This window comes from Neopelma chrysocephalum, unplaced genomic scaffold (assembly GCF_003984885.1).
Source record: "Neopelma chrysocephalum unplaced genomic scaffold, ASM398488v2 Primary Assembly neopelma1_252, whole genome shotgun sequence".
In the NCBI taxonomy this organism is placed as follows: Eukaryota; Metazoa; Chordata; class Aves; order Passeriformes; family Pipridae; genus Neopelma; species Neopelma chrysocephalum.
In genome coordinates this window covers 1,967,816-1,988,548 of record NW_020897914.1, presented here as the reverse complement: position 1 = coordinate 1,988,548, position 20,733 = coordinate 1,967,816, and the positions used below count along the sequence as shown (strand labels likewise).

Sequence of the window (20,733 nt, the reverse complement as noted above, 5' to 3'; positions counted from 1 at the left end):
GAAGCCCAGGGAGGGTTTTCCATCACTCTGAGGTTGAGTGGGTAAGGTGGTGGTACAGGACCAGGTTGTGAAGCCTGGACTACATGAAAACGACCTGTCAGCACTCCCTTTAATAATTCCTTGAATTCCTACTAGTCAGTGGGATGACAGGATGTGATGGTCCAAACAGGCATTTAAAAAAAGTTATAGTGAAGAGGGTGCTCATCATACTCATGATTTTGAATAGTTTATTAAATGAAAGGTGAAGCATCAGTTTTAAATTGTACAAAAGGAAAAAAAAAACCTCATATTGTAAATGTACAATTTACAGAATTACTAGCAAAACCAATCAAGGAGACACTCATAATACAAAAACCTATAGACTGCAAACTGAACTGGAGACCCATTGCAGGTACCGTGATCATCAATGTTTGTTATACAGTATTCTACAATGTTAAATTAGGAATCAGTTTTCCACACAGAGGACTGTGAAGCACAAGGTTTGTCTGAGAATGACTCAAACCAGGCAGCATCTGCTCTGCCCCGCTGCCCACGGGGCGCTGTGAGCGGGGCCGCAGCCCCGGGCGCGGAGGGTGCCCAGAGCGAGGGCACAGCGTGGTTTGAAGTGCCAGCTGCTGCTGGGTTGGTCCATCCCCACCCCGGGGGAATGGCTGCAGGGCCTGGGCAAACATTTTTGGCAACTGTGTCTGAGAAGTGCCCGTGTTGGGAGAGACACCGCAGCTGGGTGAGACCCTCAGCCCCGGGCACGGAGGGGCCGCGTTGGTTTCCCAGTAAGCTCCAAACAGAAAAAAGCTCTGTGATTATTCTGCAGTTGCTAAAAAATAAAAGCACCTCTGAAACTGCTGTGCTCCAAGTGGGTAAGTCTGGTTTGTATCTCAGCTGCTAATGGTGGAGTGCAGGAAGGAAGAGGAACGTTTTGGGGCCGTTTTGGAGATCGTGGAGTTGTGGAAGGCCAGCTCTGCTGGCGGCAGGCCAGTCTAACTAAGGAGCAGCTACTAGGCAGAGTCATCAAATTGAAGCATAATGAAATTCCAAATTATTGAAGACATCGAAAAGAATCTGTTATTACAATGAATTAGCTGAGAATGTTTTGGGGTCTTCTTGATTTTTTTTTTTTTTAATGTTTTTAGCTTTTTTGAAAAATCATATTTTTTTTCCAAAGAATTACTCTCAATATGCACAGTTAACACTGAAAATGTAGCTGTAGTCCATTGTAAGCTTAAGAACTTCACCATCTAAGCACAAATTTCTATGCAGCACATACAGTACTTCTAACTGGCAAAATTAATTTACAAAAATAGCGGAAAAGGGTATTTACGGCATGGAAAGTAGACTTTGTTTTATGGTACAGGAAAATTACTTTTCATATGCTAAAGTGATCCTTTCCCCCACCCTTGGACTATTTTTTTAATAGGAAAGTTGCTGTTTATGTACCTTGGGTTGGCAGGCTTGAAGTAGGTAGTAAAAACAGCAAAGTGATTACTTGAGAACCATTTGTGTGTTTTACTGAGAATACTTTATTTGCTGGTATAAGTTGCTAAAAATGCACAGAGCAAGTACCAATAGAAAATTTACTGTTTTGTGTCCCCATGTGCTATATAAAATGAATGTTACACAGCATCTGTTGGAAAAGTGGCTTCATGGACATCTCTTACTTTATGTCCCATTATAAATAAAAATAAATCTTCTCAAGAGTATAAAATCTGGGTTTATCATATCAGAATCTGAAATTTTTTGGCAGAGATGCACGTCATTAGGATTCTACCCTCTTCTCTGAGAGTGCTCTTCTCCATGCCTGGGAGAGGACAGGAGCGTACCATAATGTGAATCAGATCCAGTGTGTTCAAAAACACTTCTCTGTAGCCAGAATGACCTGCTTACAGCATCCTTGCTAGTCAGTGGCTGATAGGCATAGGTTTAATAAAAATGGCTAGCTTTGAAAACATAAAAAGGCAAATGTTAAAACTGTTTTAAATTGTACAGCAGAAAAATAAAGTTAAAAAGTTCTGTTTTCACTCAATGTTGTTTTCAGAAAACATATGTAGAACAGTGTTTATTTCGACAGCTGTCTTAACAATTTAAAACTTCCTCCTCATCCAGAAAAAAAAAAAATCTGTATTAGGACAGTCAAGAACAGGGATACAAATGATTCTCTAGGTCAGCCCTTCTGAGGTGACTGGAGTGGCCAACATTCCCGGGTGTCACTGAGGAGCTCCTCTTCTCTCCGTCACCACAAAAAGGGGTTGACCTCAATCATTTGGTTAAAAATCAAACCGTATCACATCAAAAGTGTGGTTTCCATACAAGCTATCACAGTATATAGGCCTCTAGCTCTAAACAATAGAGTTCCAAGTTTGTAAAACGTCTTCCCAGACTTCAGAACATGGGCATGCCAAATCCCTGCAGAGGGAGGAAAAGACAGGGTTACCTGGGTTGGGGCCGGGGGCAGGGCTGGGGGGGCACAGCACACACAGGCCTTACTGAGTCGTCCTCGATGATGGCAGCAGAGTCGAAGAAGTCCGGCCGCAGCTCCGCGCGCTCCCGCCGGTTCCGCGACGGCGGCTGCAAAAGGAGGGACAACTGCCAGGGCTCCTTCCATGCCAGGGCACCCTCCCCTGCCAGGGCTCCTTCCCTCCCAGGGCACCCTCCCCTGTCAGGGAGCTCCCACACCAAGGGGGGCCCTGGCCCAGGACTGCACACCCCAGAGGCTGTTTGCACTCTAAGTCTGTGCTCATGGTTAAGGACTTGCCAAAGGCTTTTGCTGACTTAAGGATGTTCCTGTGTTGGGCTGCACTGAAATTCTCTTAACTGTCTTGATGCTTTTCAGTTTATGGTGAAACTTGAGCCCTGACATGGTCAAAAAGGGATTTGGAACAAAAAAGGTACTGAAGATAAGATCCTGCAATATTTCTGAGGAACACACCCTTGGTGGTGTCCTTCCCCAGGAGCACAAGAGCAAATGTGAGCTGCACTGGCTTGATCAGTTCCTTCTCTTCCTTGCCTTGGCTGTTCCTTGGCTATCCCATGAATGCTGGGCAGTAACCTCAGTGTTCAGCAGCTGCAACTGAATCTGTACCAAAATGCTCTCTCCAAGGCATTACAGCCCAGTCCTACCTACAGTAACCTCTGCCTTACTGTGCAGATAAGAAAGGAGAAACAGGAAGGCTTAAAAACAGTGGTGTGTGAAATGCAAACCACTCCCTTCTCCCTTTTCCCAAGGAAGCCCTCATTCCAGAGGGGGAGGCCAGGAAGGTTCCAAGTGCTGCAAAGGAACTCCTGCCTGGAGCCACTGCAGCACCTGAAAGGACCTGGGGCTGCCAGTGATGACAGGACCTGTTTGGGAGCAATTCCAGTGTAAAGAACTCTAGGGAACATTTGGAGCACTGCAGCTCTTTAACACTCAGGCAGCTGGAAATCAGGCTCAAAACTTCGGAAATTTTTGTTGACACGTCTAAAATTCCTTTTAAATTATCTTTCAACCTTTTTAAACTTGCCATTAGTGAGATTTACTGACCAGATCAATGACCATTGTGTCCTCGAACTCCTCGTTCATGTCCTCTAGCTGACCTCGTGAGGACATCATGACATCTTCAAAGATGGGCTCAGCGTCGTCCTCCATTAGACCTCGTCTGAGCAAACAAAAACAAAGTCATTTCCAGGCACTTAAACTGCCCAACCATCATCTTTGAATTAAAAGTCTGTCCTTTAATGCCTTCCCCCAAACCCTCATTCTGAGTAAAGCCACACTCTCTAACATCAGTGGGAGGAAAACTGTCTGTAAAACCCACCCCAGCACTGGCAGAGGCTGAAGCAGCAAGTCCCATGGAACTGCACCACAAGCAGGAATCAAATTTGCCCTCAACAAGGACAGGGCAATAACCTCTCTGCATTTGCTTGCCCTTTTCCAAGAAGGAGTGACACTGCTTGCCAGGATCACGGTAAATCCCTGGGAATCCAGCAGTGAATCCAAGCCCAGTTTCTAAGACTGTAAGGATTCCTGAAGGACTGGGTGGGATCAGCACCAGAGCACGTGGTGCTTCAGTGTTCCCCACGTGTGTTCCTCCATCCCTGCTCAGGGGGAGCCCTTGGCTGGAGATGCTGTGCAGGGCCCAGAGCAGCTCAGGGCAGCAGGAATCGCTGTCAGGGACAGGCTGGGTCCCATTTTGGCCCCGCTGTCCCATCCAGGCTCTGACAGGGGACACTGGGAGCACTTACACTGCGTGCCTTACTCCAGTCCTGCCTTTCATGTAGTTCATTCCTGTCCTGTCCTTCCGATTGAGATCCTCCAGCTTCTGCTGGCCCAGCCACGAGATCTGCATCTGGGGACTGACATGGGACAGCGTCAGGACAGAGACACTTCTGAGCTGGCTGTTTATAGACAGCATCTATCTCCAAGTTCTGTGTCTGGCCATGGCCATGCTTCAGATCAGGGTAATTAAATCACATTCATCACTGTACATGTCTTCTGGATTCCCTTCAACAACTTGGCTCCTCTCACTGTTCATGCACAAAGAAATCCATTAATCGCTGCAATAAAACCAGGTATGGGAAACACTGACATTGCTCCTTCATTGGGAACAGGCACCTGGAGTGGGAGCACTTCTACAATTTATTATTAAATCTTACTTCACTGTCTCAGATCAGGCAAAGTATGAGCAAGAACAGAGATAAATGAATAATGGACACATGTTTTAAAACGTCCCACAACATGAAAACCAGATTGTTTTTCACACAGACCCTGCTCAGCATCACCTTGAGGGCCAGTCCCTCACCCTGCCAGGCTGCACCATCAAGGCCCCTAAGCCCAGCAGAGCCAGCAGTGCCTCTAGGAACAGCAGCAGGCCCAGTGCAGCCCTTCCAGAGCCACACCAGGCTGTGTTTTGTGATGCCTCTTGTACGACTGACGGGATAAACTGGGATATGCCATGGGAAAACAGCTGAGACCCAAAGCATTCCTCTGGCCAGGATTAACCCCTGAGTTCAGCAAGAGAACCTCAAATGACAGCAGGTAGGGGGAGAGAAAAGAACATCCACAGGTCTTCTAGAGAAACACTTCAATCCAGCCCAGGGACACAAACATTCAGAGGATTAACCACAACTGTGGGGTTATGCTATGAGATAATTGCATGAGCAATTTCTACTATTATTTCATTGCACCATAGTCTTCCTGGGACCTGAAGAGAATGAAGTCTTGCTGAGCTATAGCCAAGGCATGTCCAGGTGGTTTTGCAAAGAAAACTGCATCCATGGGGCCACAGGCTAAGACTATTGTGTCAGTCATAAGCGACTCCTTTGCCTGGCTCCCTGTATTCAATCCTGCAATTCCAGCACTTACTTGTGTAAAAAGTCCTGTTCAGATCCCTGCTCCGACTCGTGCTCCTGGATCTGCTCCCCCATTTGCCTGGTGTTCTCCCTCAGGACAGTGGAGGTGAGCTGTGGTGCCTGCAGTGCCCCTGGAGTGTGGATGTTCTCGTTCCTGTTCAGCCAGGAGCCTTCCAGGCTCTCATCTGGAGACAACATTGAAATCACTGCTGCACTCCTGGTAACTGCAGGGCAGCATTAGACAGGTGTGCACCGAGGGATCAGCTGGGGAAATGCTTGGAATGGGAAGTTTTTCAGCTCTAATTTTATATTCTGCTCTTCTAAGTATTACTGCCAGCTATTCCCAGCAATAATAGCAATTTAAAATAGGAACACTGAACAAACACAGAGGTTATTGCAAACAAAACCGTCCGGCAGCGCTGCCTCCATTGCTGGGCATCCTGCACACATCCAACCAAGGTAATTCCCAACCCCTGAGCTTACAATCTCAACATAAGACTGGTAACCTCACATGTGTACAGCAACCAAGGGAAAGGTAAACACCAAGATGAGGGTGGAGCACAAACCCCAAACTGTGGTCAGCCCAGACCCTTGGAGACATCAGTCAGAACATCCGAGTGGGGCAGAGAGGGGGCACTGGGAACAGGGATCAGAACTTCAAGGGCACTGAAGGTCCAGCTGGGATGCTGTGTTGGGATTGGGAAGGGAGCAAAGCAGAGAGGAGGGAACAGGGGAGACTTGAGGAGAGTGGGACAGAGCAAGTAAGTGCAGCCAGACACATGGAGAAAAAAAAGGAAGTTGCTGGAAAGACACAAGTTACAGGGGAGATGGGAACAGAGACAGCAAGATCACAGATTTCCTGACAGGACATGTATGGTGAGAAAGGAGATGGGGATCTCCATGGATCTGTTCATTCTTCCTATGCCTTTTACTACCCTTTAGGATTGTCTAAAAAGCTGCCTGTTTGTTCTTGAATTTACCTTTGAATTTCTTTTATGTTAGGGATTTTTTAAAAAAATCCTATTGATTTCCTCAAGGCACTGGGAAGAAATGTCCCAGAGCACATTTGCTCTCAGGAGCAACAGGGAGTGTCCTCAAGCCCAGCCTGCTGAACCCTGAATGTCCTGCATTTAGGGCAGAAAGGAACCAGAGGGGACTGGATATGGTTCTCTGGTGCCAGGACAGTGTCTGCAGTGACCTTATTTTAGATCCTTTAAACAGAAAAAGAAAAAAATAAGAGAGCTACTCAAAAGCAAAGTGTTGGAAATCAATTGTCCCTTCTATTGATCACTGAAGAGAGGGGACACAAAGAGCACAAAAGAGGCAAATAATGCCTAAAAACTACGTCAGAAGGCTGAGATTTGCCTTATAGGGAAGCAAAGGTGCTACTGCACTTCCCAGGGAAAAAAAAAGGATACTGGCAAAATACAATAAAATAGAATGAAAATGGTATCAAGAGGAAAGAAAGAAACCTCAGCAGCTGAATTCTGTGAAAATCTTGGCATCCTGAAGGAAGGAAAGCAGTGTCTGAGGGAAGGGACCAGTGTTTCCCTACACTCCAGGCTGGCTGTGAGGAACAGGAGCCGGTGCAGGACTGAACACAGGCTGCAGGGGAGAAGGGACCTGGCTGGACAAGTGCAGAGGGGCACACTTTTGAGGAGTATTTTGGCCAATTGCTGTATATTCAGGCAAACTGGCTTTAGATTCCTCCCTAAGGAGTTACCATCATAGACACTGACCCTGAAAACCCCCTGAAGTTTAAAGATCCCACTTACACCTACTCTGCAGTGGAACAGTAAATTAATATTCACAAAAGTGCACACAGGTCACACAGGTTGACCAGGAACAGATGCAGCCTTGTAAGAAATCTGCTGTCCCAGCCAAATTCCTGATGGACATGTCTGAAGTCTCAGAAAGAGTAAACACAGACACTGGATAGCAACACATATTAACACATATCAACACATATCAACAAAAATGGTGTCTTTTTACTGTTCTCCAGTGGCCCTGCAAAACCAGAGACCTACAGGAGAATTTCTGCCTGGGGTTTCTGCAGCTCCCTGTGAATGCACAGCGGCCCCAGAGGGAGCACAGGCACAACACCAGCAGTCCAGGAGTGAGGAGGGAGTAGTGCAGGTCACTCCACACCTTTCCAAGGTCAGGAACAGCTTTCAGCAGTTCTGACCAGCCAATTCTGGAGCAGACAAACAAGAACAGGGTATTTTCCATAAGGACACGTTCAAGCCCAACAGAACTTGCAGAACTTGCAGCACAGATGCCTTGGTTTTGCTCCACAGAGAAAATATCCTGTATTTCTGCATTAACTAACAAAGCCCCAGGGCTCCTGAGGAGCAGAGCTGTGACACAGGCACAGAGTGACACACACACGTGGAGACACCCAGACAAACCTTCCACTCTCTTTTTGTGGAGGGGGGGTCGGCCCTTCTTGTTCCTCACGGAGGAGGCTTTGCTGCTGCTGCTGCCGCTGTTCACTGACATCCTGTCGTCCTCCCCACCCGTCACCAGGGAGTTCCTGTAGGAGATCAGGGGCAGCCACACGTCCTCCCTCCTCTCCATCATCTGCTCCGTCAGGAACTTCTCCAGGTAGGTGTGACTGCAAACACAAGACAAGGACCTCTGGATAACCTGGGCACTGCCACTGTGCCAGCGCACAGGCTGCACTGCAGCCACCACTGCAGGGCATCCCCTGGCATCCCGGGGCAAGGAAAAGGGTTCCTTCAAACACAAGGGGTTACTTTGCCATAAAATGTCTGAAAATCTGGGCCATTGCCAGGAGAAGTCCAGTGCACACGTGTTAACTGCAGGGAGGAACCCAACTCCCCTCCTGGGCTGGGGGGCACACAAGTTGTTTTCTTTGTCCAGGGGTTATTTAATTATGGTATTGGAAGTAATCCCTAAAATGAACATGCAAAGGCCCATAGAAGTGACTCTAACGAGTTTCAGGCTGCAGAGGCAAACATTCAGGGTTGGTAAGGGAACTCAGGTACTGCAGCATCACTTCCTGCACCCTCCAGTCACCATTGCCTCCAAAAACCACCTTGCCACGTTGCCAGCAGTGGAGTCACCTCCACACATTCCACAGGAAATGTAAGATTTTCCTCTGGTGGCTCATGGCAGCTTGGAGTTGTTCCACAGTCTGTTCAGAAGAGGACAAGGAGCCACACTAGACATGCCTGGGCTACAATCACAGCCAGTTTTCATGGGATTCTGTTCTGATTCAGTGAATGGGATGACTTTGCTCAAGAAACAGCAGGTTCCTGTTTATTGTTTTATTCAATATTGTGAACACTTCTTCCTTCCCCTTTCATGTGTTCACTGAGCGACCCCCAAACCTGGCAGTAATGGGAACTTCTTGGTTTACTGTCTTTAGAGAACCAAACAGTACAACTCAAGTGCTTCATGACTGTAGAGAATCTACCTGAAGAAGCGTCCTGGAAAGCAAGAGGTTTTTCTGCCTCCATTTCTATTTACAGAACTCGAGTGTGTGGTTAGGGCCAAACTGTGAGGGAGGAAAATGACACCACTTGGGGTCCTTTACTGCCCAGATGCCAAACCTGAGACACCTTGTGCTCAGCATTTTAGAGGAGTTTCACACAGGCAGTTCTCACCAGCTTCAGCAAAGACAGAAACACTGAATTTCCAGGAGTAAGAACACCAATACTGGGGCTCCACCTCATCTGACACCTACCAGTCAGTGTCTGGTCTAAGCCAACAGTCTCTGAGAGAAATAAATGGAAATAAATGCCTCCAAGGACCATCACCTCTCTTCTTTCCTAGACTAATTCCTCAGGATTTCCCTCTCTGTATCTGCCATGTGGATTTTAGTATAAAACATCAGTAAATAGTTGACTATTATATAAATATATTTTATATATATATAAAATATATATATAAACAAACATTTAGTATAAAGCATTAGTATACATTTTTTTCCCCAGTTGTATGAGTCTGGCACTTTAAATGTACAGTTTTGTATGAAATCCACAGATGTGAACAGATCCCTAAATGGCTCTCCCAAATTCTGGAGGTCACTCAGAAAACAAGAAGCCAATTAAATAAACACGACAGGAAAACTGAATGAAACTGATTTTGTTGCTCCATTCCCAAACTGAAAATATCTCTCTTTCTTCCCCCAGATAAAAACCCAGCAGCAAAGCAGGAGGGAGGAGGAGCCCTGGGGAAGAGGGCTGTGCTGGACTGCCAGGAAGGCTCTTCTGGCCCAGGGCAGGTGACATGTGCAGGTGTGCTGGGCAGGGAATTTGGGTTTGGAGGCAGGAAATGAACTCTTCAGTCCCATTCCAAGCTGGAGAACTCCTGGCACAGGCAGCCACATGCTCGTGGGACTGTGAGGGTTGTTCCTGAGCGTGTGTGGCTCCCGAGGGAGAGCTGGGGAGGGTCCCTGGGCAGGGAGGAGGGAAGGGATCCCACACACGGGGGTCATGGACCTTCCCCAGGCAGCCCCTGGGGAGGGGGAGAGGTCCCTGTGCGTTGGAGGAGCTGCAGAGAAGGGCAGATCAACATCCCAGTGCAGCTGAGTCTCCTGTCAGAGGAGCACCCTGGGCAGGCCCGTCAGGGCAGGAGGGAGGCACCTCCAAGGAAATCTGTCCATACAGGCAGCTATACTGACTGTGCTTATGGTCACCCCAGCCAGGGGCACCCAGGGCATGTCTGAGCTCACCCTAAAGCAGCAATGTAGCACAGAGCAGGTCAATCATGCTCTAGGGGACCTATTTCTTTTCCCTGATCTTCTGCCTCAGCTGAGGTCAACAGCTCAGAAACAGATGACTACAGTAAAGGCAGACAAAACCAGGAGAAATGGGCTCCACCCCAGTCCTGCAGGAGCAGCCAGTGGTTGGGTGTGTGGGCACCAGTGAGCAGGAGAACCTTGGAGAAGCAATTTAAATGGCAGCACTGAAGGTGGAGGAACAAAGTGTCCTCAGGAACCAAATTCCACGCACAGGATCAGGTTAAATTAGACTGTCAGGTACAGAATGATGGAACTGCCCAGGTCAGACACTGCAGAAACCTGGGGGAAGGGAGGAGTGCACAGAAAGGACACTAATTAAACAGGAAACAGCCCAGTGGCACTTAGACCAACAGGGAGGAGAATCTACAGCCATAAAATCCTGTTATCCCTAAGTCCTGTCCTGAGGAACAGGACAGAGGCTGACAAGATTCCAGGATGTACCAGTGAAGAGCAGCTCCACAAATGGAGTGCCAAGTTTACCAGCTGGATCATCCCAGTGTTTGCTGAACTGACAAATTATTGACACAAAGGAAAAGTTCAATGGGTTCAAGTGTGTGTACGTTAGAAATTATACAAAGTTACCCAGGATGTATTTCTTATCACACAGATAACATATCACACCATAACATTCATAGTTCTTAACCCTAACAGCAAAGTCCTTTAAAACAAATGTCTTCCCAGAGAAACTACAGCAAGGATTAACAGAAAGAGTCAGCTGAGGTATTTACAGTTGATATTTATGACTTACACTCGTGGTCACAAAACTGACTGGAAAGATACCTATGACCATAAATGAGCAGATCTGGCAATTGCATTTTTTAAATGGTCATAAAGTTATTCAATTAATTCAGTTCTACACTGGGCACATAGTGCCTGGCTGATGTTTGACTGGACACCTCTTCTAATATATTAAAATAAACAACAAATACCTGTTTACATTTTCTGTAAATATCCAGCAGAAATGGATGGTTGCAGACTATAATTTCCCTGCACTCCTAACATTTAATTTTTTTCTTCTAGCCTGAAAAAAGGTTGTTTTTTATTTTCAGTGCCCCATGGGAAATTTTAAAGAACATTGTTTTGGGAGGTCCCAAACTCACCTCATCAGTGGACCTGATTTTCCTTTTCCCATTTATTTTTATTGCCTTGAAGTACAAAGTGCTGAGTAAGTGTGCATGTGAAATGTCTTCCTGGGACTTTCTGCAGCCCCTGGTAGGTTGTTGGAACACACCCCCAGGGATGGCAGAGCCCAGAGAAGCCAGAGAGGAACCCAGAGAGTACTTACACAGTCTTTTTGTCCTGTCGCAGGAGTTTGGAGGAGAATTCACTGAGCACTTCGAGGAAAGCGAGGTTTGGAGGGGGATAGTCCTGTCCTTTCTGGTTCTGGTATTTGAAGGCAAACTCTATGCCATCCCTACAGTAAAGAAACATTAACATGTTCAGACATTAACAGTCATACAAAAGGGTATTTCCTGCCCCAAACTAGGCACTCGAAGACATTTGTAACAAAATAAAAAGTTGCCCTGTCATAATTTGAATTTAGCAGCACCTTTCTATACTTTCCTATGCAGCAGTTACATAAAAAGTTTCAATCTCCTTTAAAAGATTTCCAAAATATTTTTGGAATTCTTTTTGCAGTGCCTCTGGAATCCCCAGTGGTGTGGGACCAAGAGCCATCCCCAGTTGTTAGACACAACCCACACGAGTGCGTAGAACACCAGTGGCTTTACCTGAGCTAAACAAACATGACCAATCCAATCAATTCCAACCAATAATTAGGTAGCAGCTGGCTTTCCTTCCTTTTCACACACATCCATGTACACCCCCCATCATTTTTCTACACAGACCAGAAAACACACACACAATTATTGCAGGACCTGTTGCGATCACACACCTTTACAAAGGTCACGCTGAACAAAAGCTTTAATCTCAGGTAATATAAAAATCTGGTTTATTTACCACCACTCACTTGTGCAGTGTGGCCACCGCCTCCCTTGTCTTGATCTGGTCCAGGCCGAAGGTGAGGGCGAAGCGCCGCGCCAGCTCCTTGATGCCGCTCACGTGGGCAGAGGTCCTGTCCAGGTTGGGCCCCTGCTCCTGGACCAGCTCATTGAACAGCTGCAGGAGGGAGCAGTGGGTAAAACCTGTGAGCCCACAAACACTTTCCTTGGGAAAGACTTGTGTTCTGCACCTGTTCCACCTGAGAGTGGCCACTGCAGGGAGTTTTTCACTGAGACATAACAGAGTCCACGTCACTTCCCAGGATTTCCTCTGTCCAACTGCTGTTTGCCAAGTGCCTCCACCTTGTACTTGTGTGGACAACAACTCAGACAGAGTCCTGCACCCCCCTTCCCTGAACAGCATCTCTCCTGGTCCCATCAGCTCATCAGACAGGTCCTGCACTCTCCTGCTGTTCTCTAAACCCCCATCACCCATCAGACCAGCCTGGCCTCGGATGTTCCACCTCCTGCCTGCCCAGCACTGCTGCTCCAACCCCCAGGACAAGAATGAACTCTCAGTGGTTTTCCAGCCAGTTCTGTCTCCTCCTGGCACTGCCATTTTCACCACATTTCCCTGACCTGCTGGTAAGAACATCACAGGAGACAGTGTCAGGGACAATATTCAATCAGGCTGCATTACATCTACTGTTCCTCTGATCTCCACAAGCTCTGCTGCCATGTAATTAATGACAGCTTAATTTGACAGGATTTCTGCTTGATAAGTTCCTCCTGGCTGGTGCCTCTCACTCAGGCCCTTGCAAAAAGCCTGTCTCATTATTTTTTCCTGAGCTGATGTTTGGCTGATGGATCTCTGGCACTTGGCTTCCTCCTCTCCAGTTTTTTAAACACAGGGGCTGCTTTGACACTCACCGACTCTTCTGGAAGTACAGCTGTTTTTCTCAAGTTCTCACAGATCTCCCTCAGCTGCCAGAATGCTGCAGGAAACCCCTCAGTACTCTGGAGTGAATTTTGGGAGGCCCAGCTGATTTGAGAACCTCTAACCTGCAGCAGTCATTTCCCTGTGCAATGGCTGTAGCTGGTACTTCAAGGGCCTGAGTGGTGTTTAGTGCTGCTGTTGGCAGATGGATTTCATCATCAACCCAGTAATTTATGGCTGATGTAAAGCAAATTTTTTCAGGGGAAAAAAACAGGTCTAACAATACTGGAAGACTTAATTAGCTTGAAATCTGAAAAATCAATCAGTATTTAGACAAAATGCAAGGAAGATGCATTAACTCAGCAAATGATAAGCAACAGTCATCCTAATTCTCGTTCACTTGGGAGCAGTAAGCAAATTCCATGAACCAAACAGACCAAACTGCCTTCAAGGCTCTTCTCTCCCTTCCTGCCATTTCTATGTGACCAAAACTCTGCCAGAGTGGGTTTATGGAGACAGGGATTACTGACACAGAGGACAGGGACAGTTTGACCTGGGAATAAGAGAATCTCCTCCCAGAAGTGCAGCCTTTGTGTTCTGCTGTAAAGGGCACCAGAGGACAGCCTGCCCAGGATTGTCTGCAGTGAGCATTTCTAACAACAATCAACACTCTTACCTGTTGCAAACTGAGGATGAGTGTCTTTGCACACTGGATTTTATCAATTTGCCTTGTTTTGCTCAGGGTTTCCTTAATGATATCTCCATAGTCATTGTAGTACTAGGAAAAATGTGAAAGAAACCTCTTTACATTGAACCTCTTATACAATTTCTTACAGTTTTCCCAAGAGAAAGATTATTTGTAATTCTTGTTTTGAAAAGGCAGCAGTTGCAAAAAAAATTAGTCTCAAATCCAGACATGAAAATTTAACCTGCACCCAGTGCTAAGGTAGGGAACTTCTGTGTTTGTTATTATCTTTGGTAACAAATATGTTGAAAAACAAACAAGAGAGTATTTCCTGCCCCAAACTAAGTCCCTGATGAAGGTCCATGGCTGCCAGTTCTAAGGAAGAACAAGACACTGCCCCAGCCCAGCAGAGCCAGCCCGTGTGTGCAGCTCAGGACAGGGAGGAGCAGGGTGGCCAAGGGAGAGATTCACTGAGGCCACAAAAGGGAGGAATTAGTCAGCTTGAAGTGCTCATTTTCTTTGTGTGGTTGCTGGAAAACACAGCCTCTGGATCTGACCATTTGGGGAGAAAAGCCTGTATTGTCATTAAAACTTCCAGGCTGAGAACAGATTTTTTCCCAAAGTATTCTTTCAGCCTCATTAATATTTCTGCATTTGCAGCCACTTATTTTCATTCCCTCTGAAATGCTGCTCCTGCCTTCTTTGGTAGAGACCCTTCCAGTATTCTAAGACATCCCCACTTGCAGCAGTACTATACAGAGCTGGTTTTTTACTGCTGTCCTGTTTAAAACAACCTTCTCTCACAAAAAAACTGTCTCCTTATGGCAAGCATCAAGCTGAGAGACTGCCAGGGAAACATGACATTGAACAGAGAACTTATTGTGGACTCTAGGGATGCATTTGAGGAGCAGGAGCCTCTCTGGAAACACTCAGCACCTCCCAGGACCAGCTTTTGGTGCTGTGTTAACCAAAGCACAGCTGCTACACAGCAGAGGAACTGCTTTGCTGCAGGTGTAAGAAAGGAAAAATTCTTACAAAACAATCAAATAAGGCTGAAAAAGCTTTTGGAAGTGTTTGACCTTTACCTACTGCCCTGGCAGGGATGGAAAGGGGAGCCCTGGCACTAGGGAGAGGATGCCCAGGGCTGTACCTTCATATAGTGTTTGAAGATATCGGCTGCCGCGTGCATGTCCACAATGTCGTAGATGATCAGCTTGCTGAAGGCAGCCAGAAGGTTTCTTCTCTTATGTAAAGCTTCTATTTTGTTGGCTTCATCTTCTTCATCTCCCTCTGAAAGCACCATCGACAACAAAATGTTTGTAAGTAACTTAATGTTCCAAAGCAATGTTATGGAAAAGAAGCTTTCAGAAAGAAATCAATTCTTGACCATGAACAAGAAGGGTTGTTGGGGAAGCTAAAACTAAAAGTGATCCTTCCTGAGTCCTGTCTACTTCAGAACTCCCAGGGAAGTTCAGGAACATGACACCACTGACCAAGGACTATCCATAGTCCTGAGTAGTCCTGGACATGACCCCCATGGGACTGAGTCACTTATTTTCTTGCTGAATGCTTTTGCTTAACTTCTCAAACACAGGCCTTTTGGAGCTGCTTCATTACCTTACTAAGCTATAAATATTTAACAAAAGGAAAATTAGAAGCAGCAATGCTTCTACTCCCTGCCTTGGATTTTCAGATGTGAAATCAATGGCTCTAAACAACAGGAAGTAAAACCCAGTTGGAAGAAGCATTAACATTGAATGGCAATGCCAGAAGTATTCAGTCCCCATGCAAGACTTCACTCAGTGAATGAAAATTAAACTACACACATAAAATGTTAAGTATTATATCATATAATAAAAGTGTATTCCACAACTTACATAACCCCTTTGGAGCAAGAATACATTCTCTGAGCCCTTAACTCCATACATGGCTGTCCCTGTGTGTGCTGCTGACATACAAGTAATTGAGTACAGCAGAAATTCAGATGTGTTCAAAAGAGCACTACAGCACTCACTCAGCAGCTCTTCCCATAGTTTGACTGGGAATCCATCTCTAGTCCAAAACTATTTAGGATTCAGACACTGGACACCTCTGTAGTTGCATTTAGGTTATTATAACCTATATATATAACAAATAGGCATTACAGCAGACCCCAGCAGCACCAGGTTATTTAAAACCAGGCCTAAATGACAAATCTGCCTCTACCTGACTGAGAGGCAAAACCCTGAGCCATCCTTGTGAGGAGCAGAGATGGGGCCCCTCAACCTGCCCCCTCTAATCTGAGCCATCCTCGGCAGGAGCAGAGATGGGGCCCCTCAAAGCCCCTCCTCTCACACCGGTTCCTGGCCCAGAGCAACCAGTGCCAGGTGTCCAGACTGTGCCAGGCACTTTCCCAGTCTCCAGCCACACCAGTGACATCCTCAGCTTGGTTTGACTGTTCTGAGGGAGGAGCACAAGGGCTGTTAATTTAGTGGCATCGGTTTCTTCAGGCCTTCATTGTTTAGAGCTTTGCTGCCAAGGTTTGCTCTCAGGATCCTGTAACTCTGGGAACTCTGAAGGATTTCTCTTCTATGTGCTGGTTCCATTTTCACTCCTTTCCCTTGAAGCCCTGTTACATATTTCACATTCAGACCTCCCAAAAATAAAGAAGGGATATTTCTGAACACATTGGAGCAAACTGATCAGAAAACTCCATTTTCTCCTTTCTTCTGTGTCTGTTATGAAAAAAAACTAAGTAGAGAATATGAAAGCTTCCAATACCCATGCTCTGGTTTTCATCATCTTGGTCAATGAAGACATGGTCCATGACAAAACTGAGCAGTTCTGACTGCAGGCCTGAGTCTGGGTTGAACACCAAGGGCTGCAGCCCTTCCCGACCCCCTGTCATCAGCTGGTGACTGAAGATCATCAGCAGGTCACAGAGCAGCATGAAAGCCTGGAAGGCAAAGGGAACGAGTGCAGTGAGGAGCAGGGCACAGAAACACAAAATAAAATAAAATAAAATACCACTGGTTTCATTTCCAGATATCCCCTGCTATCACTAAATGACTTCTTAAACTGTACTTGTAATTGTTTGTGTGCTGTGAAAAGTATCCACAAGGATTTTCTCTAAAATGGGAATGTCTGGGGAATGCCTTTGGTTCCTGTGTAAGGAGCTGTGTTTCCTACCTCTTCCACATCCTGAAGGATTTAGATTAAACTTCCATTTCTTCTCTATGAAAAGAACTCTAAATCTACCTGTGATCCAAGGGCTGTAGCCAAATTTGTAGCAAAGAAAAAACACTTCTTTTGACAAACAAAGCAAAAATATGAACAACATGATGAGGGAAAATTCAAGCTGAGCCACTTGTCAGATCCCAAAAATACAGAGAAGCAGCCATAGCACAGAAATTCCTGCAGAATTTCATCAACAATTCCTGCAGAAAAAAAAAGGATTTCAAAGCCAGACAAAAGCCAAGCAGGGCAGAACTGGCCATGATTTCTGCTCATTGCTGTCACACCCTCCTTACCTGAGGACAGAAGGCAGCTCTCAGTGCCCTCCCTTCTCGCCAGGGCTCCTCTGGGCACATCCCTGCCCCACAGTTACACTGTTTAGCCCCTGAATGGCTCCTGTGGGGGTGCCACAGCCAGCTGGGAACACCTACCTCACATTCCACACCCGAGCACCTTTTAGAGAGGACTTTTTAACCTTCTTAATTCCTCTGTTTTTAAGCTCAGGTTCTGAAAACTCGATGCATTTCCCAAATGAACCCTTTGCGAATGCCGACCTTCACAGGGGCTCATTATTCCTTGGAGTATATTCTAAAACCTGCAAACTGTGTTCTGCTGGCACCCTGCAAACAGATGCAGGTGTTTGGGATTTTTCTCCACTTGATCCAAAGGGTTGTGGTTCATTTCAGGGATGACCTCACTGCTCTGATTCCCTCAATACTCAGCAGAATTTAAGCTCATCCCAGTGCAGACCTCTGAAGAAGGGCAGGTGAGCTCTGGCAGGGCTGGTTTGGGCCCCACACAAAGGCAGCAGTGCACTCGCTCACAGGGTATTTTATTTCACACAGTCCAGGAACATTTCAAATGTTTCAGCCCAGTTTCTCTAAATACTTACTATATTTTTCCCTCCTTTGATATGGACATCGACTTTCTCTGGAAAGAATGTCCACATTAAGGATCAAATATGGGAGGGAGACAACATAATTTACACAGAATTCTCAAAAAAAATCCAGTCAAACAAAAGGATCAAGAAGTAGTCCTGCACTCCCAGAAATGTACTTTTTAAGGAAGAAAATGAACAAAAATCACAGAAGAGTTATCTGGGAGGGACCTGTGGAGTCTCCAGTCCAGCTCTGACAGGGACACATGTTCTCTCCAGGCCTGGCTGGGCCTGGATTTGTGTGGCTGAACCTGGAAACTTCCCCAGAACTGGGAACCGCAAAGGAGCTTCTCTGGATAGTTTGAATTACCAACGAAATAACCCATAATGAGAGAACAAACCCATGTTAATGTACATGAACATGTATTAGTGTGGGTGTTAACAGAGACCAGGAACAAAGCCCCTGCAGCCATGGGAAGGAGCAGCTGCCCTTGGCTGAGGTAGGAAGGATTCAGTGCTGCCTTAAGCTGTGCTGGGTGGCATTTGCATGGAACTACGTGATATTTTCACATTATAGATGATTAATACAATATGCCAAGAGTAACTACTCTGAATATTAAAAACCAATTACTAAAGGTAAATCTGCTGGAAGCCAATGACACGAGTGTTTAAACATACATAAACTGCTGACATCTCTGAGCATTTAATATTTATATTTATCAGCCTGCAGAACAGAGTGTAAATGCCAAGCAGAGCTTGCTTTCGAAGAAACAAAAATGTCTTTTAAGAAGTATTATCTTTGAAATACCACAGGCCAGCAAGTCTTTGCAAAATTTGGGGAGGTCTGATAGAAATGCCATTTGTAGACAGATGAAATGTCAACAGACCTGACACGAATCAGTGAATATTCACAAGCAACAGCTACGGTGTTCTTCAGAGACAGGCTGAATTATTTCAACAAGCCCTTTGATTTCATGGGAAAAATCCAGAAAGATTCAGCCCATTGGAGGTCTCAACCACCCTCCAAAAGTGCCCACTGCCATCTGTTAATACAGGAATTGTCTCGAGGGGATCTCAGGTGACTGAAGCTGTGGGAGTTGGAGCCTGAGCACCCAGCAATTCCTACTGGTAATGAAGGGCATTTGTCCTCAGCTCTGCTTTAAGGGGCTGCTCATGCAGCTCTTCTTAGGGACTGCTCAGGGTTATTTAGACAAAAGCACAGATGATTTTACCCAAAGTTTGATACAGTGTTGTCTGGAGTTTTCCTCCCATTTAACATTCACAGTTTTCCAAAAGCATGTGCCAGACATTTCCCTTACCTGTTCCTTGACTGGGGTGTTGACATTTGACAGACACTGCTGGCACACAGCCAGGAAGGATTTCACAGTTTTCCTCAACACCAACAAGTCATCCTAAAATCAACATTAGAAAGGAAAAGTGCATAAAAATTAAAAAAAAAACATTGCTAGGAGGAAGCAAAATAAAAAAATGGTGACAATTTCATACATACAACAAAAAGGCTGTGAAAAAATATGCTATTCAAGGAGCACGGAGTAGAAAAAAGCCATTAATTTTCTGAGGATTGACCCAAAGTTTCCCTGTAATAAATAATAAAAATAAAACAATAAATTCCTGAGTTAAATTGTCTCTATTTTACATTGAATGTAAATTATAAATGTTTCAGAACAACAGGTTGAATACATCAAGGTCAGCCCACCTGGTGGTTTATAAAGAATTCTGTATTCAGATAAATCAACATGGACAAAAAAATAAAATACCAATGAATGTGTCCAGCTCCACACAAATATTATCCCACAGACACGGGAGATGGGAGGGCAAAGCACAGAAATCTGAGGAGTTTCTTATTTTTATGGATAACAAAATGAACTGGGGAAAACTAATCAACCCAAAATGTAAGATATGGGAACATTGTGACAAGACAAGAGCAAGTGGCCACATGGAACAGAAATCAGGAGCAGCAGAAAAACCCCTCCTGTGAGAAGAGCCAGGAGTGACTCCAGAGGAACCAAGGAACAGGCACACCCTGGGAGAGGGGCTCATCTCACAGCAGTGATGAACCCAACACCCAGCAGGAAACAAGAACCCCAAATGGCATCAAATGAACACCCAGAGCTCCTGCAGCCCTTCCCCATGATGCTTCATGAGCTTCCAGGGGAAGGAGCATGTCCTCCACAGCAAATCCAACCCAAACTCAGGAACCCACACCCTGCACATGCAATGTTTGCCTTGCTGAATGTTCCAGTCCTGCTGCCTGTTCAGTCCCTGGGGCTCATTCCTGGTTTTAGCTTTCCTTGTGCTTCCTGCCACGAGATCTCATTGGTCTGTGTTTGTGAAAAGCCTTTTGGTCCCTGTGTTTCCCATCCTGGTTCTCAGCAGAAGCAGCTCTGCCAGGGTACCCAAGCACCCCAAGTGTCCCCAGGGCTCTGAAGCTCTTCCCATTTCCAGCAGTGTGAGTGTGCTGTTCTGACACGGACACTGAGGGGTTGGGAGTTCCCACCCTGCTGTTCCCTGTCAGCTTGTCCCTGCCAATCCAGCCCTGGACCCCTGGTGCCACTGCAGTGCCCTCCCCGACACGACCTGGCACCCAGCTCTGCTCTGTTCTAAGCCACAGCTGCCCCCTGCTCAGCCTCCTTGTTCCTGGATACAACCTTCCATTTGGCAGGATTAGAATGCCTCTTCTTTTTTTAAATTGTATTTTGTTTACCAGCTGATCTCTATCCTCCCCACCCTTAATGCCTTCACTTCACCTTCCCAGAGGACTGACACACGACCAGCTTTCAGCACACTGGACCTCTCCTGGAATGCACTGGAAGCCATCTCACTGCGTAAGGATTTCTCACTGACAAATTTTCCTATTGTATATCAGCTTAGAGCTACTGAATATGAATGACATTGAATCCAAATATTCCCTGAAATGCAGTGTGGTACCAGTGTCTTACAGAAACTCCTCCATCAACGATGCAATCTTCC

General features: G+C 46.0%; 1 protein-coding gene across 2 annotated transcripts in view; it reads right to left on the bottom strand.

Annotated features, from left to right (window-relative positions):
* Positions 1–207: 207 nt before the first annotated feature.
* Positions 208–20,733, bottom strand: part of STAG1 (stromal antigen 1) — a 162,584-nt gene continuing 142,058 nt past the window's right edge. For both annotated transcript variants that reach the window (XM_027703865.1, XM_027703866.1), the window contains exons 23-34: positions 19,062–19,154; positions 16,413–16,587; positions 14,803–14,942; positions 13,644–13,745; positions 12,060–12,208; positions 11,376–11,504; positions 7,731–7,936; positions 5,336–5,507; positions 4,216–4,326; positions 3,515–3,629; positions 2,482–2,562; positions 208–2,400 (exon numbers count right to left, since the gene is read on the bottom strand). In XM_027703865.1, the coding sequence (XP_027559666.1) occupies positions 2,377–2,400; positions 2,482–2,562; positions 3,515–3,629; positions 4,216–4,326; positions 5,336–5,507; positions 7,731–7,936; positions 11,376–11,504; positions 12,060–12,208; positions 13,644–13,745; positions 14,803–14,942; positions 16,413–16,587; positions 19,062–19,154 (1,497 nt within the window). In that variant the 3' untranslated portion in view covers positions 208–2,376. The remainder of the gene's footprint in view (positions 2,401–2,481; positions 2,563–3,514; positions 3,630–4,215; positions 4,327–5,335; positions 5,508–7,730; positions 7,937–11,375; positions 11,505–12,059; positions 12,209–13,643; positions 13,746–14,802; positions 14,943–16,412; positions 16,588–19,061; positions 19,155–20,733) is intronic.